The sequence below is a fragment of the Narcine bancroftii genome, chromosome 5, assembly GCF_036971445.1.
Source record: "Narcine bancroftii isolate sNarBan1 chromosome 5, sNarBan1.hap1, whole genome shotgun sequence".
NCBI lineage: Eukaryota > Metazoa > Chordata > Chondrichthyes > Torpediniformes > Narcinidae > Narcine > Narcine bancroftii.
Window position 1 is genome coordinate 180870271 of NC_091473.1, and position 14848 is coordinate 180885118.

At 51.9% G+C, this 14848-nt stretch overlaps 1 protein-coding gene across 1 annotated transcript; it reads left to right on the forward strand.

Annotated features, from left to right (window-relative positions):
• Nucleotides 1-10084: 10084 nt before the first annotated feature.
• LOC138764266 (chemerin-like receptor 1) lies at nucleotides 10085-13544 on the forward strand. Its single transcript, XM_069939944.1, has 2 exons — nucleotides 10085-10160; nucleotides 12432-13544. Exon 2 carries the CDS (start codon nucleotides 12434-12436, stop codon nucleotides 13499-13501), a length of 1068 nt encoding a protein of 355 aa, XP_069796045.1. The 5' UTR covers nucleotides 10085-10160; nucleotides 12432-12433; the 3' UTR covers nucleotides 13502-13544.
• Nucleotides 13545-14848: the final 1304 nt, after the last annotated feature.

Consider the following 14848-nt stretch of genomic DNA (forward strand, 5'->3'; position numbering starts at 1 on the left):
GAGAAACCCGCTCCCTCAGGTCGGTAAATAATGGACTACAAAAATGGCTCGCAGAGCCGAGTAAAAGTGCGCAACCGCGCATGCGCGACTCCTCGCGCATACGCGCTGCGCATGAAAAAAAACACACCGACGGGAGGGGGGACCAGCTGGGGAGTCGATCTCCACAGCCGGCAACGACAGCTGCAGAACACCTGCAGCAAGAAGAGACCACAGAAGACAATAGAAACAAGAAAGAAGAGAAGGAAAGGGCACCAAAGAAACAACAGATGGCCAACCCAGAGGAAGAAGAAGAGGAAGAGTATGGTGAAATAGAAGAAGAAAAGAAAGGCAAGGTAAAGGATATACTTGCTCTTATTAAAGGATACATGGAGTCATTTAAAGAATGGCAAACACAGGAATTTAAGGATTTAAGAAAAAGAATAAACAACACAGAAGAGAAAATAAATAAAATGGAGATGACCTTAACAGAAATGGGAAAGAAAATGGACAAGATGGAAGAGCGGGCAGTAGCAGCAGAAATGGAGGTAGAAGACTTAAAAAAGAAATTGGAGAAATCTAATAAAAAAACTAAAGAGACACAAGAACTACTAGCTCAAAAAATAGATACAATGGAAAACCATAACAGAAGAAATAACATAAAGATAGTGGGCCTTAAGGAAGATGAAGAAGGCAAGAATATGAGGGAGTTTATAAAAGAGTGGATCCCTAAGACCCTAGGATGTCCAGAACTACAGCAAGAATTGGAAATAGAAAGGGCACATAGAGTATTGGCCTCTAAACCACAACCACAACAAAAACCAAGATCTATTGTAGTAAAATTCCTAAGATATACTACAAGAGAAAAGGTACTGGAGAAGACAATGGAAAAAGTAAGAGAGGGCAACAAACCACTGGAGTATAAAGGGCAAAAAATCTTCATTTATCCAGATATAAGTTTTGAACTCCTAAAGAAGAGAAAAGAGTTCAATACAGCAAAGGCGATTTTATGGAAGAAAGGGTATAAATTTATACTAAAGCATCCAGCGGTATTGAAAATATTTATTCCAGGACAACAAAACAGACTATTCTCGGATCCAGAAGAAGCACGAAAATTTGCAGAACAATTACAAAAATAGACTGAGGGAGGAAGAGGGGTAATGAGAGTTAAAATGATCACGATTGATATGTACGTGGGTAAAGACAAAAATAGACTGAGGGATGAAGACGGGTAATGAGAGTAAAAATGATCACGATTGATATGTATGCGGGTAAAGAGGTATAAGAGGGAATAGAGACAATGAGCATACATGAATGTATCTGTACTTAGAGGAAAATATAGATAGTATAGACAAGAATTAATAAGGGAAGGTAATGGAATAGAGAGAATAAGGAGGGAATTAAAAGAGTGACCTTTGTGACATATGAAAAGTGAAATCTTTTCTGGGGGAGGCGGGGTGGGGGGAAATAGCGGTCATTGCAAAATCAGTTGACGCTTGCGAGTGGATTCGCAAATCCAAATGGAGAGGGGAGATGTGGTTGTCCGACAAGGGATAAAGGACAACTCAGGAGGTGAAGGGGAGATTGGGGATAAATAAGATAGAAATAGGAGAATAAGGAAAATGTTGGATGTTGCAGGAATGTTGTCTTATAAAGAGTTGAAAATAAGAAAACAGAAATGGAAAAGGAGGAAAGGTAATGATGGAAAAACGGAAAGAGAAGATAAACAAAATATAAAAGGGCTACGCTGAACTATATGTCTTTAAATATTAATGGAATACATAACCAAATTAAAAGGAAGAAACTACCAAATTTAAATGAATAAATGTATTCCATTAGAAAAAATAACATATTGGTTAAGAAATAATATTGAAATATTCGAACAAGTATAGGAGCCTTACATTAAATACAATAGCAAAAACCTACCGGGGACAAACATTACCTAAGTTGATGGAAGGAGAAGGAAAGAAAAGACTCAGTAGAATTTCTGGTGTAATTTTGTTGAATGACAACATTGTCTGACTGGCTTAATGCAACCTAGATTGTATACCTAAAATGGATGAGAGGGGGGGGTGGGGGGGTGGTTTGGGAGGAAAGGGGGGGGAGAAAAAGTCACTGTATATGTGTGAAAAAGAAATAGTGTATATCATGGCTAATGTGATTTATGGTGTGAAAAATAAAAAAATTAAAAAAAAACAAAAAAACCAGAATTTGTTCTGAATTTGAAAGACCTTTTAAAATCATTTCTGGTCCTGATTTCTCTCTTAAATAAGCCCTCAATTGAAAATAACAGAATAATGTATTATGAGGAATATCATATTTAATCACTAATTGATCAAAAGACATCAATCTAATATTATCACAACAAATCCCCCAATTTAGAGATTCTCTTATAATACCATATATTTAAAAAAGAATGATCTTTTGAAAAGATCAGCAAGGGATTAATTAATGGCTTTTTTAGTGAAAGAATATTTCTATCAGTTTCTAATTTAACTTCATTCCAAATATTCAACAAATCTTTTAATATTGGAACTTCCTTGTCTATTAGACTAGATTTAGGTTCCATTTATGAATAAACACGTCTAGTCTAACTTCTCCTATCTACCCGAGATGGTTTAATTTCAGCAAACGTCGAAACTAAAAGCCTTGGTTGTGCTGCTTTATAATAATTCTTAAAATTAGGAAGTTGTAATCCTCCTTGTTCGTATTTTCATGCTAATTTTTCTAGTGAAAAATTTTCCCGTTCCAAATAAAGTTCTTAACATGCTTATTTAAATCTTGAAAAAATCTTTGCGGTAAAGTTTGAAATAAATATTGAATTCATGGACAAAACATTTATCTTAATACAATTAACTCTCCCATTTAGCATAATTGGCACATTTCCCCATCAACTCTTTATCTCCTGAGTGCAGACAACACTTGCCTTCAACAGAGAACTCACAATCTAGTTTTAAAAAGTTCCATTTAAATGTACCCAGCCACCTCTTTTCTGGTCTCCTGCTTAATTCCTAACGTTTTTTTAAAAAAGCTGAGTCATGCAACTCGCTGTCCAATTGAAATTCCTTCCCTTAATTTACCAGGTCCTCATTTCCTCATCTCTTTCCCAGAGTTAATGGTTCTGCTTTTCTTGATCTCTTGCATGGACCACCTTCCTCCTAAATGGCCGTACCCAGTCTGTTTGTTGATCCGGTCAAAATTTTTTACACCTTGCAAACATTTGTTGCTCTGGGGGTGGGGGAGGTGGTGTAGTGGTACACCACCGGCCTACTGCAGGGGGCATCCTCTGTATCTGCAGGAGTATAAGGGGACAGGTCAACACCTGGCCAGCTGTCAATCAGTCGGCCTGAATGAATCAAGCCCCACCCGGTCGAGTGTCAATCACCCTCCAGGATACAAGCCTGCACCGGCCTCCCGAGGCCGCACTCAGAGTTGCTGCAGCCACATCCAGCCTGGCTCTGTGGAAGTCTTTGTGGATTAAAGTCTGTTGTACAGTCTTTATCTTTGTGTGTGTCTGATTTTCCCACGGCGGCTATGGAAAAACTCCTGTGCGCAGGGAGCCTCGAGATTGACCCACACCACCTGGAAGCCCAGACACGCTTCAAGATCTGGCAGCACGCAGTCGAGGCAATCATGGAGGCACACAAGGGTGACATCCTGGACTCCGACTGGAAGAGGTTGGTCCTACTCCGGTCAAAGCTGGGTCCCCGCACCTTCCAAGTAATCAAAGGCTGCTCTACGTATAAGAGCGCAATGGACGCTCTCGAGAACTTGTACAAGCCCCCCATGAATGTGGTCTGTGCAAGGTACCTCCTCAACATCCTGTAGAGTGCTTCAAAAGAAACAAAGACGTTGATTCAAACCAAGGCTTTTATTAACTAAAATACTGGAGCATATCACAAGTCTGTCGATCAGTCCAGAATGTCCTGGTCTGGCTAGGAGCAATCCTTTAAGACCTGCCAGTAGGTGTGGCTGCACTCTCAGCCAATCACAGTCATCCTACACTACAATCTGTACATATACGCATTGGTGATAGAATCTGTACTATCACACACCCAAGCCCAGCAACCCGGGGAGACGGCTGAGTCTTACCTGGGACACTTGTGAGAGTTGGCCGAACTGTGTCTGGCTGAACTCAGGGTAGGTGTAGAGGAGGTCGAGAGGCTGATCCGGGACGCCTTCGTCCGAGGGCTACGCTCGAGGGCAAGGCCATCCGGCAGAAGCTGCTGGAAGACAACATCTATGCCCTAACCAGGACTGTGGAAGTGGTCCAAACCCTGGAAGCAGCAGCCCTGCACATCGAAGCCTTCGATTCCAGGTTCCCCCAGGCTCCCTCATTGCCCTCTCACACTGCAGCTGCAGCCCCAGGCCGAGCTGGGGAGAAGAACGTTGCTGCGACAAGTACTGTGGGTCCTGGTGTGGGTCAGATCGACAGTCATGCCAGAACTGCCCAGCTAGGAACCAGTATTGTTCCTGATGCGGCAGGAAAGGCCTCTTGGCAAAAGTGTGCCTCTCTAAATCTGCCGGAAGCTCAGCGGCCCTCTATGACCTCCCCACCTCCCCTGTGGACCACCCCACATGTGCGTGCCGGCCGGTGCCATTTTCCCCGTGATGACTTCCCCCTTCCCCGACTTTGACCGCGCAACATCCAGCCCTGCCAGTGACCGTCACAGCGGGTGCCCCGAGCATCTGCACCAGCCCCCGCCCTCGCCGGCGCCGCTCATTGAGAACTACAGCGACATCACTTCTGGTTCACGGTGTGACATCACTTCCAGCTGATGTAACAACGTCACTGCTACCGGCCCATGATGATGTCACTTCCCCTGGTGCAGCGGACACGGCTGGGGAAGGAGGCCAGCCACGCAGCGGCCCCCCACGTGATGCCACCATCTTAGGCCAGGCAGCGCCCGACACAGAGGACCTCCGACGACGTTGAGAACAACGTGGTCAACACAGATGATGACCAGGCCACCCTACTGATGCTCCCCATGCCTCCAGATGCCATCAACTGCCACACACCGCACCCAGTGACCGATGGTAACATGGTTAACATGGGTGATGACCAGTTCGCCCTATCAATGCTCCCCATCCCTCTGGATTGCGACGACTCCGACTCTGAGACAGTCCTGGCTGCCACCACGCTGACCAGGGACAATCCCATGATCTCAGGCGCTCGATGATGGACGTGCGAGTCAACGGGCAGGTAACAAAGTGCCTGTTGGACAGTGGCAGCACTGAGAACTTCATTCACCTGAGCGTGGCCCACTCCCGAAGGTTAAAGGACGACCCCACCACCTGGTCGATTGCCCTCGCCACCAAGGATAAGACTGTTGGAACCCTCAGGCGCTGCTCGGTCAATATAATGGTGGGAGGGAGACTTACACAGGATTCAGGCTTCTGATCATGCCCAAACTCTGCGCACCACTCCTCCTGGGCCAGGATTTCCAGTGCCACTTGCAGAGTGTCACCCTTGCCTTCAGGGGCCCCAACCTCCACTCACATTGCACAGTATGCCAACCTACCAGCCCCAGCCAACCTGCCGCCTCTCCACACTGCGCCTCACTCCACCGGAGCTCTTTCCACATCTTGCACTAGGCTCCAAGCCGATCGCCCCCAGAAGTAGGCGCTATTGCGCTGCAGACAGGGACTTCATCAAGGTGGAGGTGCGGCAACTCCTGGCAGAAGGTGTTATAGAGCCCTGTAACAGCCCTTGGAGAGCCCAAGTCCTGGTGGTCAAAGGGGGATGTAAGCCGAGGATGGTCATGGATTACAGCCAGACCATTAACCGGTACACCCAGCTGGATTCCTAACCCCTGCCAAGGATCACCGACATGATCAATGAGATCGCCCGCTACCGGGTTTTTTCCACGATTGACCTGAAGGGATTCACCAAATCCCTATCCACCCAAAGAACAAGCCCTACACCGCCTTTGAGGTGGACGGGTGCCTGTACCAGATCCGCCAGGTACCTTTTAGGGTCACGAACAGGGTCTCCGTCTTCCAGTGGGAGATAGATCGCATGGTAGACCGGCACAAGCTGAAGGCGACGTTCCCATATCTGGATAATGTCACTATCTGTGGCCGTGACCAGCAGGACCACGATGCTAACCTGGAGAAATTCCTCCAGACGGCCATGGAGCAGAACCTCATTTACAACAAGGAGAAGTGTGTGTTTAGCACCACCCGCCTTGCCATCCTGGGGTACATCGTGGCCCATGGAGTCGTTGGCCCAGATCCAGAAAGGATGAACCCATTAACGGAGTTACCTCTCTCCCCACACTAAAGGCCCTCCGCAGGTGCCTGGACCTGTTTTCTTATTACTCGCAGTGGGTCCCTTGCTTCTCGGACAAGGTCTGCCCACTGGCCCAAGCCACAACTTTTCCCCTCCCACCTGAGGTGCAGGCAGCCTTCACCCGCATCAGGCAAGACATTGCGAATGCCACAATGCAGGCTGTCGATGAGGACTCCCCCTTGCAGGTGGAGAACGATGCCTCCGATGTGGCCCTCGTTGCTACCCTCAACCAAAGGGGACGCCCTGGTGGTCAAAGGGGGAAGTAAGCCGAGGATGGTTGTGGATTACAGCCAGACCATTAACCGGTACACCCAGCTGGATGCCTACCCTCCAGGACCCTCCACGGCTCTGAGCTAGGGCACTCTACCATTGAAAAGGAGGCCCAGGCGATTGTGGAAGCGGTCCGCCACTGGCACCACTACCTGGCTGGCAGGAGATTCATGCTCCTCACAGACAAGGAGGTCGAGGCATCCATGTTTAACACTACCCACAAGAGCAAGATCCAGAACGACAAGATCCTGTGCTGTAGAATCGAGCTGGCAACCAACAGCTACAACATCCAGTACCGCCCCAGGAAGTTTAACGTCTCCCCTGATGCCCTCTCTCGCACTTGCGCGTCTATGCATGACGACAGGTTGCAGGCATTGCATGAGTCTCTCTGCCATCTGGGTGTCACCTGGTTGTACCATTTTGTTAAGTCAGGGATGTCAGGGACGTCAGGGACATGACCGAGGCCTGTCGGGTCTGTGTGGACTGTAAACCCCACTTCATTCGCTCCCCCCAGGCGCACGTTGTAAAGGCTACTCAGCCTTTCGAGCGTCTCAGCGTAGACTTCAAAGGGCCCCTGCCTTCCAGGAACCGAAATGTCCACTTCCTCACGGTAGTGGACAAGTACTCCCACTTCGCTTTCACCATCCCTTGTCCAGGCACCTCCACGGCCACCGTAATCAGGGCCTTGAGGCAGATTTTCACCATATTTGGCTACCCTGCCTTCAACCACAGCGACCGGGGGGGTCTAGTTTCATAAGCAATGAGCTGCGCCAGTACCTGATGTCGAGGGGCATCGTGACCAGTCGCATGACAAGCTATAACCCGAGAGGCAACGGGTAAGTGGAACACGAGAATGGGGTGGTCTGGAAGGCAGTCCTCCTGGCTCTCAGGTCAAAAGGGAGGCCCGTTGAGTACTGGCAGGACACCCTGCCAGAGGCGCTCCATGCCATTCGGTCACTGCTGTGCATGGCCACCAGCGAGACCCCTCACAAACCTCTGTTCTCATTCCCCAGGAGATCAATGACTAGAATGTCACTCCCAGCATGGCTCACGTCCCCGGGTCCAGTGCTTCTGCGTAGCCCTGGTGGAGCAGGTTTTCCTCCTTCATGCGAACCATAACTACGCTTACGTTAGGTTCGGCAGTGGCAGGGAGGACACCGTCTCAATCAGGGACCTGGCACCAGCAGGAGCATCCACCACACCACGCCACCCTCCAACCCAGGACAACGCTGACTGGGCACCCATCCCCGTCCCCAGGCAGCTATGGGGCACACAGGGCCTCCTTGACTACCAGGAACCTGCTTCAGCCTTAGGAGATGAACCCGCCCCCCCACCCATCCAATACGACCTGCATATGTCGACCCTGGCCCCCCTGGCCACCTCTCCGTGTGGCACCACACCAGCCACACACACACCCCTGCCACCAGCCCACCCCCCCCCACCAATTCCCCTCTGACCAGTAACCAGGAGCCAGTCCTACGACAGTCACAGTGATCCCGTTGGCCGCCGAATCATCTCAACTTGTAAATATTGTATGTATATAGTGGGTGCTATTCCTTGTTACTGCCCTCCCCCCCACCCCCATGACAATTTTAAAGAAGGGGGTGAATGTGGTGCTACACCACCAGCTTACTGCAGGGGGAAACCTCTATACCCGCAGGTGTGTAAGGGGACAGGATAACACCTGGCCGGCTGTCAATCAGTCGGCCTGAAGGGATCAAGCTCCATCTGGTCTGGTGTCAATCACCCTCCAGGATATAAGCCTGCCCCGGGCTCCCAAGGCCAGCCTGGCTCTGTGGAAGTCTTTGTGGATTAAAGTCTGTTGTACAGTCTTTATCTTTGTGTGTGTCTGATTCTGGCTAACAGCGCACCAGAGGTGAAGGGATCTCCATCTTGCTTGTCCACAGTCTATCCTGTTCCCCAAATTAGTTAAGGTGAGAGTACTTCTAGTCAAATTGTGTGTGGCTTGTTGTGTCACTCGACCATTGACCACTGTTCCCATCATTTTGCTGCTCTAATTAGTTTAACTGTGGATCTATCATGGACATTCTGTGCTGTACTGCTGTTTAATGGGTCTATCGTATGGAATAAAAGGCTTTATCATTGGTTCATGTAACTCGTCTTCATGATGTTTTATGTTATGTTCTGTACTGAACTAACTAGAGCATTAAACGTGTCCGTGTGTCCAGCATCGTGTATGCATTTACAAAAAGGCCCGCCACTACCCGCCAAACTCCTCCCCTTCCTCATTCACCCCTCTCCCCACTGGGCCGTTGCCGTCCGGGCCGATGACAGTGGAAGGGAAGGAAACTATGTGGGAAGGACAAGCTGGTGGAGGCAGCATCTCTCCCAGAGTCAGGTGTATTTAGATCAGTGGTTCCCAACCTGTATTCTTCCACTCATACACTTAAATAAACCCCGGCAGAGCATCTGTTTCACAGCATAAGATGTCACAGGTGGGGGGGGGGGGGGGGGTCTGTGGTCAGTCAGGGATTATTTATGCAGGTTCAGTAAGTGGGAAATGGTTGAGAACCACTGAGTAGATGAAATGACATTGCAGACCTTTCGTTGCAGAACATGGTCTTCCGACAGCATGAATACAGCGGGCCGAAGGGTCTTCCCCGCGCCGCAGATCGTCTCTGAACCACTGGAAGCGGGGTGGGGGGGGCAGAGGTTCTCAGCTCATCAAGATGGATCCGAGCCAGGGCCGTGGATCAAGGTGAGCGGCCACTGGGCAGACAGGGAGGGGGTCTCGGCCGCCAGGCAAGCAGAGAGGGGATCTCAGCTGGTGGGCAGGCAGGGTGGGGGGAGAACAGGTTTAAATAGTGAAACGGACTTGACCCAGAACCAGACAAAACCTTCCATTTAAAACTTCCCAAGCAATGGATCATTCCACCCCCCCCCCCCCCCACCGAAAATTAAATTCACCACCACAACCCACTGGTTTGTCCTTAAGTTTACAGAGTTTGGAAGAAATTCCACTAAAACCAGCCAACAAGTGGTGGCTTCAAGGGAGAGAAAGAGAGAGTGAGAGAGAGAGGGAGATGGAGAAGGTGGTGAGTTTGCTCCATATTTCCCCCCCCCCCCCCCACCACCATGGTACTGACCCCGGGGGTCTGTAGTAAAGCTCAGCCTTGGGGCTTGGGTGGGAGTTAATCTGTCACTACTCCCTCCCTCCTCTCTCTTACACCCTCTTTCTCCTTCCCTCCCTCCCTTTCCCTCTCTCCCTCCCTCCTCTCTCCCTCCCTCCTCTCTCCCTTCATCAATCCTTTCCTTCTTCCCTCCCTGCCTCCCTTCATCCCTCCTCCCTCCCTTCATCCTTCCTCTCCCTTCCTCTCTCTCTGTCTCTGCAGAGTTTGCTGCCTGGACCTACTGATACATTTGACTTCATCTGCAATTATCCTTATGTGGTCTCCCTTCGCAGGCAGATGCAGGAGTGTCCCATCGAGAGAAGGGGACACCCACTTCCTGTTTGGAGACGCTGCCCCTGATTTGACATAAAGTAAGTGAAGCAGCAAAGTTACTTTCACTGGGGAAGTGGAGAGAGAGAGAGAGAGAGAGAGAGAGCAGCGCTGCAGCAGGGTACTGGTGCACTACAGGGAACGGCTTCGTCCATCGGCTGGTGAGTGCTTCCTGTGATGCTCTGTGTTCTTCTCCATCACCCCCCTCAAACCCACAAGGAGGTGCAGGAGGGGAGGCACAACCACCTCTGAACTGTTGGTTGGGGATTAGGGTGTTGGTGGAGGGAAGCCCCTCGCATGAAGCTGGGGGAAATGTGGTGGATGTGAGGTCCATGGACTAACCCCACTGAGGAGCATGTTCCTCACACTCCTGTCCCAAAGATGAGGAGGGAAATGTGGCAGATGTGGAGTGCATGGACTAACCCCACTGAGGAGAATGCTCCCTTACATTCCTGCCCCATAGATGAGGGGAAATGTGGTGGATGTGAGGTGCATGGACTAACCCCACTGAGCAGAGTGTTTCTCACACTCCTGCCCCATAGATGAGGAGGGGAAATGTGGTGGATGTGAGGTGCATGGACTAACCCCACTGAGGAGAGTGTTCCTCACACACCTGCCCCATAGATGAGGGAGAGAAATGTGGTGGATGGAGGGCATGGACTAACCCTACAGAGGAGAGTGTTCCTCATACTTCTGCCCCATAGATGAGGAGGGGAAATGTGGCAGATGTGGTGTGCATAGACTAACTCCATCCACTAGATAGTTCCTTCACATTCCTGATCCGTGCCTTGTATATGGAGGGAAATGAGGCGGATGCAGAGAGCTTGGACTAACTCCACTCAGTTAAGTTCAAACAGAAAATAAACATCTTTGCAGAGGTTTATAAAACCCTTCCCCAATACCCTTCTCTCTCTCTGTAACCCCCTCCGGTCCCCTATACCCCTCCCTGTCTCTGTAACCACCCCCCTTCCAGTCACAGTCTCCTCCCCACAGGATCAGGGAGTCTGAAGTGGAGAGAAGGGGGCGACTTCCCCATGCAGAAGGCGGTGGGTCTGTGGGTCAAGGGGGTGGGAGATGGGGAAGAGTTACACCATTACACCATTACCTTGCTGGCCTTCATTACTCAGCAGTTGAGTTCAAGACCCATGAGGTGATGGTGCAGATCTGTCCAATTTGGTTAGACCACACTTAGAACATTGTGTTAAACACAATGGTTTGCAGGCAACAGTCCAGAGCAAGACTCCAGAGCTGGAGAAACTCAGCAGGGCTTGCAAATTTAGAGGAAGTGCAGAGGAAGCAACATTTTGAGCCCAAGCCCTTCATCAGGGTAATAACATGGACGTCTGAATAGAAAGATTGAGGGAGGAGAGGAGGAAGGGACAGGGGAGGAGGAGGAGAGGAGTAAGGGGCAAGGGAGGAGGAGAGGAGGGAGGCAGGGGACAGGAGAATGTGGAGACAATGGAGGTCGACAAGATTCTGAGAGGCGTAGACAGGATGGACAGCCAGTGCCTGTTTCCCAGGGTGGGATCAGCAAACACCAGAGAATGTGTGTACAAGGTGAGGGGAGGGAGGTTGAGGGACGACACAGAGAGTGGTGGGGGCCTAGAATGCGTGGCTGGGGGTGGGGGTGGAGGCTGGTACAAAAAGGACAAAAAAGCCTCTAGGACAGGAACACGGATGGAAGGAAAATGGAAGGATCCAGGATATGAGGGGAGGGAAGGGGGAGATTGATGAGTAGGTTTATGTGGGTTAGCACAGCATCGTGGGTGAAGGGTTTTGACTGTGTGGAATGGGGAGGGGGAAGAGATGCAGATGCTTCTGTAGAAAGGCAGTGGGTCGGGGAACAGCCCCCAGAGAGAGATTTCTTCTGGACACCGAAACTCAGGGGAATTCTCCAACCTTCCATACAGCCCCCAACCCCTGGAGATCCAACCAGATCAACAGAGGTAATCTGGTGGGGGGTGGAGAGAGCAGGGAAGGGGCGGGCTAGTTCAGACCCTCTCTCCGGCCTGTTACATAGAGGGCAGGAGCAGGCACTATGGGAAGAGGCAGTGAGGAGGGAGGGGACAGTGAGGAGGGAGGGGACGGAAAGGAGTGGGGAGTGAGGAGGGAAGGAGTTGAAGAGGAAGGGGACAGCGAGGAGGGAGGGGACAGTGAGGAGGGAGGAGGCAGTGAAGAGGGAGGGAGTTAAAGAAGAAGGGGGTGAGGAGGGAGGGGGCAATGAAGAAGGAGGGGACAGGGAGGAGGGAGGGGGTGATGTGGGAGGGGCCAGTGAGGGAGGGGGCAGTGAGGAGGGAGGTGGAGGGTGCGAGGAGGGAGGGGTGATGAAGAGGGAGGGGGTGAGGAGGGGGTAATGTGAGGAATGATGGGGTGGTGAGGAGGTAGCGAACTCCCTCAGTAACACTCTTTCCTGCCTTCTCTCCCCTCTCCAGCCATGGCCTCCACCCCGGACCTGGATACAACGTCTCACACCACCCTGGATCCTGTTTTCCCACTGCCCCATGTCTCCCTTCCCCCAATGTATGTCTTCTCATTGGTGGTGAAGGTCCTGACCTGCATCCTGGGTCTGCCAGGGAATGTCCTAGTGATCTACATTACCTCCCGTCTGATGCAGCCTTCAGCTAATGCGGCCTGGTGCCAGGGCCTGGCGGTGGCCGACCTAGCCTTCATCTTCACTCTGCCCTTCTCTGCCACCTACCTGTCCCTGGGGCATCACTGGCCCTTTGGCAACGTCCTCTGCAAGCTCATCAGCAGCCTGGCGGTGATCTCCATGGTGACCAGCTCCTTCACCCTGGCCCTTATCAGCCTGGACCGATGCCTGTCTGTCCTGCGGCCTATCTGGTCCCAGAATCACCGGGGGCAGGGCATAGCCCGCAAAGCCTGCCTCCTGTCCTGTGCCACCGCCTTGCTGCTCTCCTTGCCTACCTGGGTGTTCCGAAAGACGGTGGTCAGGTCAGACAGTACGGTGGCCTGCCACCAGATCTTCCTGCTGCCCTCTGAGGAGGCCCAGCAGAGCCAGGCTGAGGAGGAGGAGTACCTGAGGCTGCTCTGGGTTGCCCAGAGCAGGATGACAGGGGTCCTGGTCTCACAGGTTGTCCTGGGCTTCCTGCTGCCAATCCTGACCATGATGGCATGCTACACCCTCATCGGCCTGCAACTTCGAACCCTTGGACGGAGGCGAGGCTGGGCTCGACCCTTTGGGGTGATGGGGACGGTGGTAATGGCCTTCATGATCTGCCTCCTGCCTCTACAGGTGCTGAAGCTGATGGTCATTGCTTCTCCAATGTCCCCCAGCGTCCCACAGGTTGTAAAGCTCGGCCTGCCATTGGCTTCCAGCCTGGTCTACCTCAACAGCTGCCTGAACCCGCTGCTTTATTTGGTGCTGGGTGGGGGCCTCCGAACTGGGCTGCGCCGGCGCTCACTGTGCAAGGCCCTGAAGTGGGCACTGACCGATGAGCCAACCTCAGAACGCACAGTAAGCCACCGGGAAACCAGCTTGTGAGGGGGCCCCCTGAATGGTGGTGGCCCCAGGGAATGGTGTGAGAGGAGGGGGAAGGGGCTGGCATGGGAGGAGAGGGGCGGGTGTGTGAGGAGGGGAAATGGGTGGGCATGGGAGGAGGGGAGGGGAGGGGTGGGTGTGGGAGGAGGGGGATGGGGCGGGTGTGGGAAGAGGGGAGGGATGGGCGTGGGGGGAGGGGAGGGCATGGGAGGAGTGGGCGTGGGAGGAGGACAGGGGAAGGGGCGAACGGGGAGGAGGGGGGAGGATGGAGGGGAGGGGCAGCCATGGGAGGAGGAGGGGAGGGGTGGGCATGGGAGGAGGAGAGGGGGAAAGCGTGGGAGAAAGGGGCAGGGGTGGGCATGGGAGGAGGTGGAGGGGAGGAGAGGGGTGGGCGTGGGAGAAGGGGAGGGGTGAGTGTGGGGGGAGGAGGCGGAGGGGTGGGCGTGGGAGGAGGGATGGGCGTGGGAGGAGGGGTGGCGTGGGGTGGGGGAAGGGGCTGGCATGTCTGAATTGAATGTTTGATACTGCTGTGTAATAAAGAGGTGGTTGTAATTACTGCTTCTTACAGTTTTGCTTCTCACATGTTATGTGGGATTTTGGTTTTAATTGTACATCTATGTGTGTGTTTTGTGTTTATGACATTGAATAAAGTTTGTCTTTTAAAAAAATGGATTCCCGGAGGCACCTGTGGTGATCGACACAGTGACCACATGGTGACTGGCGCAGTGACCACATTATCACTGACCTTCCCCTCGCCCCACCATTACCCATCCCTCAGCCTCAGCCCCTTGGCGCCCAGTGACGGACAGGCTCTGGACTGGGGTCCTTCCCCACGACACCCTTGCGTTGGCTGCGCCTCAGTGCGTCCCTCAGCATGACCTCCTGCAGCCTTGAACGTGCCAGTCTGCAGCAATCCCTCCCCGATATCTCCGTGTGCTGAAAGACCAACAGGTTCGAGCTGACCGAAGGGTGGGGGGGAGGTCTTTACACATATATGCTCTCTCCCTCTCCTTTTCTCCCCTCCCTCCTCTCTCCCCCTCCCCTCCCCTCTTCCCCCTCCCTTCTCTCCCCCCTCTCTCGCTTTCAAAAGCATGCTTCTAGATTATTTTCTAATAATAAAGGTTTTGCTGCTGTTATGGACCTGGGAGAGCAGGAAGCAGAGACAAACTGCTGCTCTGCTGAGTCCATCCACCCGTAAAAATGCAGCCAGTCCATGCAGGCTTTAAAGGATGTAAGATGGCATAGACAGGGCGGACGGCCAGTGCCTTCTTCTGGGGCAGGATAAGAAAGACCAGAGGATGTGTGTACAAGGGGAGGGAGGCTTAGGGGAGATGTCAGGGGTATATTATT

Coding starts and splice junctions, on each gene's coding strand:
- LOC138764266 (XM_069939944.1), top strand. CDS start 12,434: ATGGCCTCCACCCCGGACCTGGATACAACGTCTCACACCACCCTGGAT.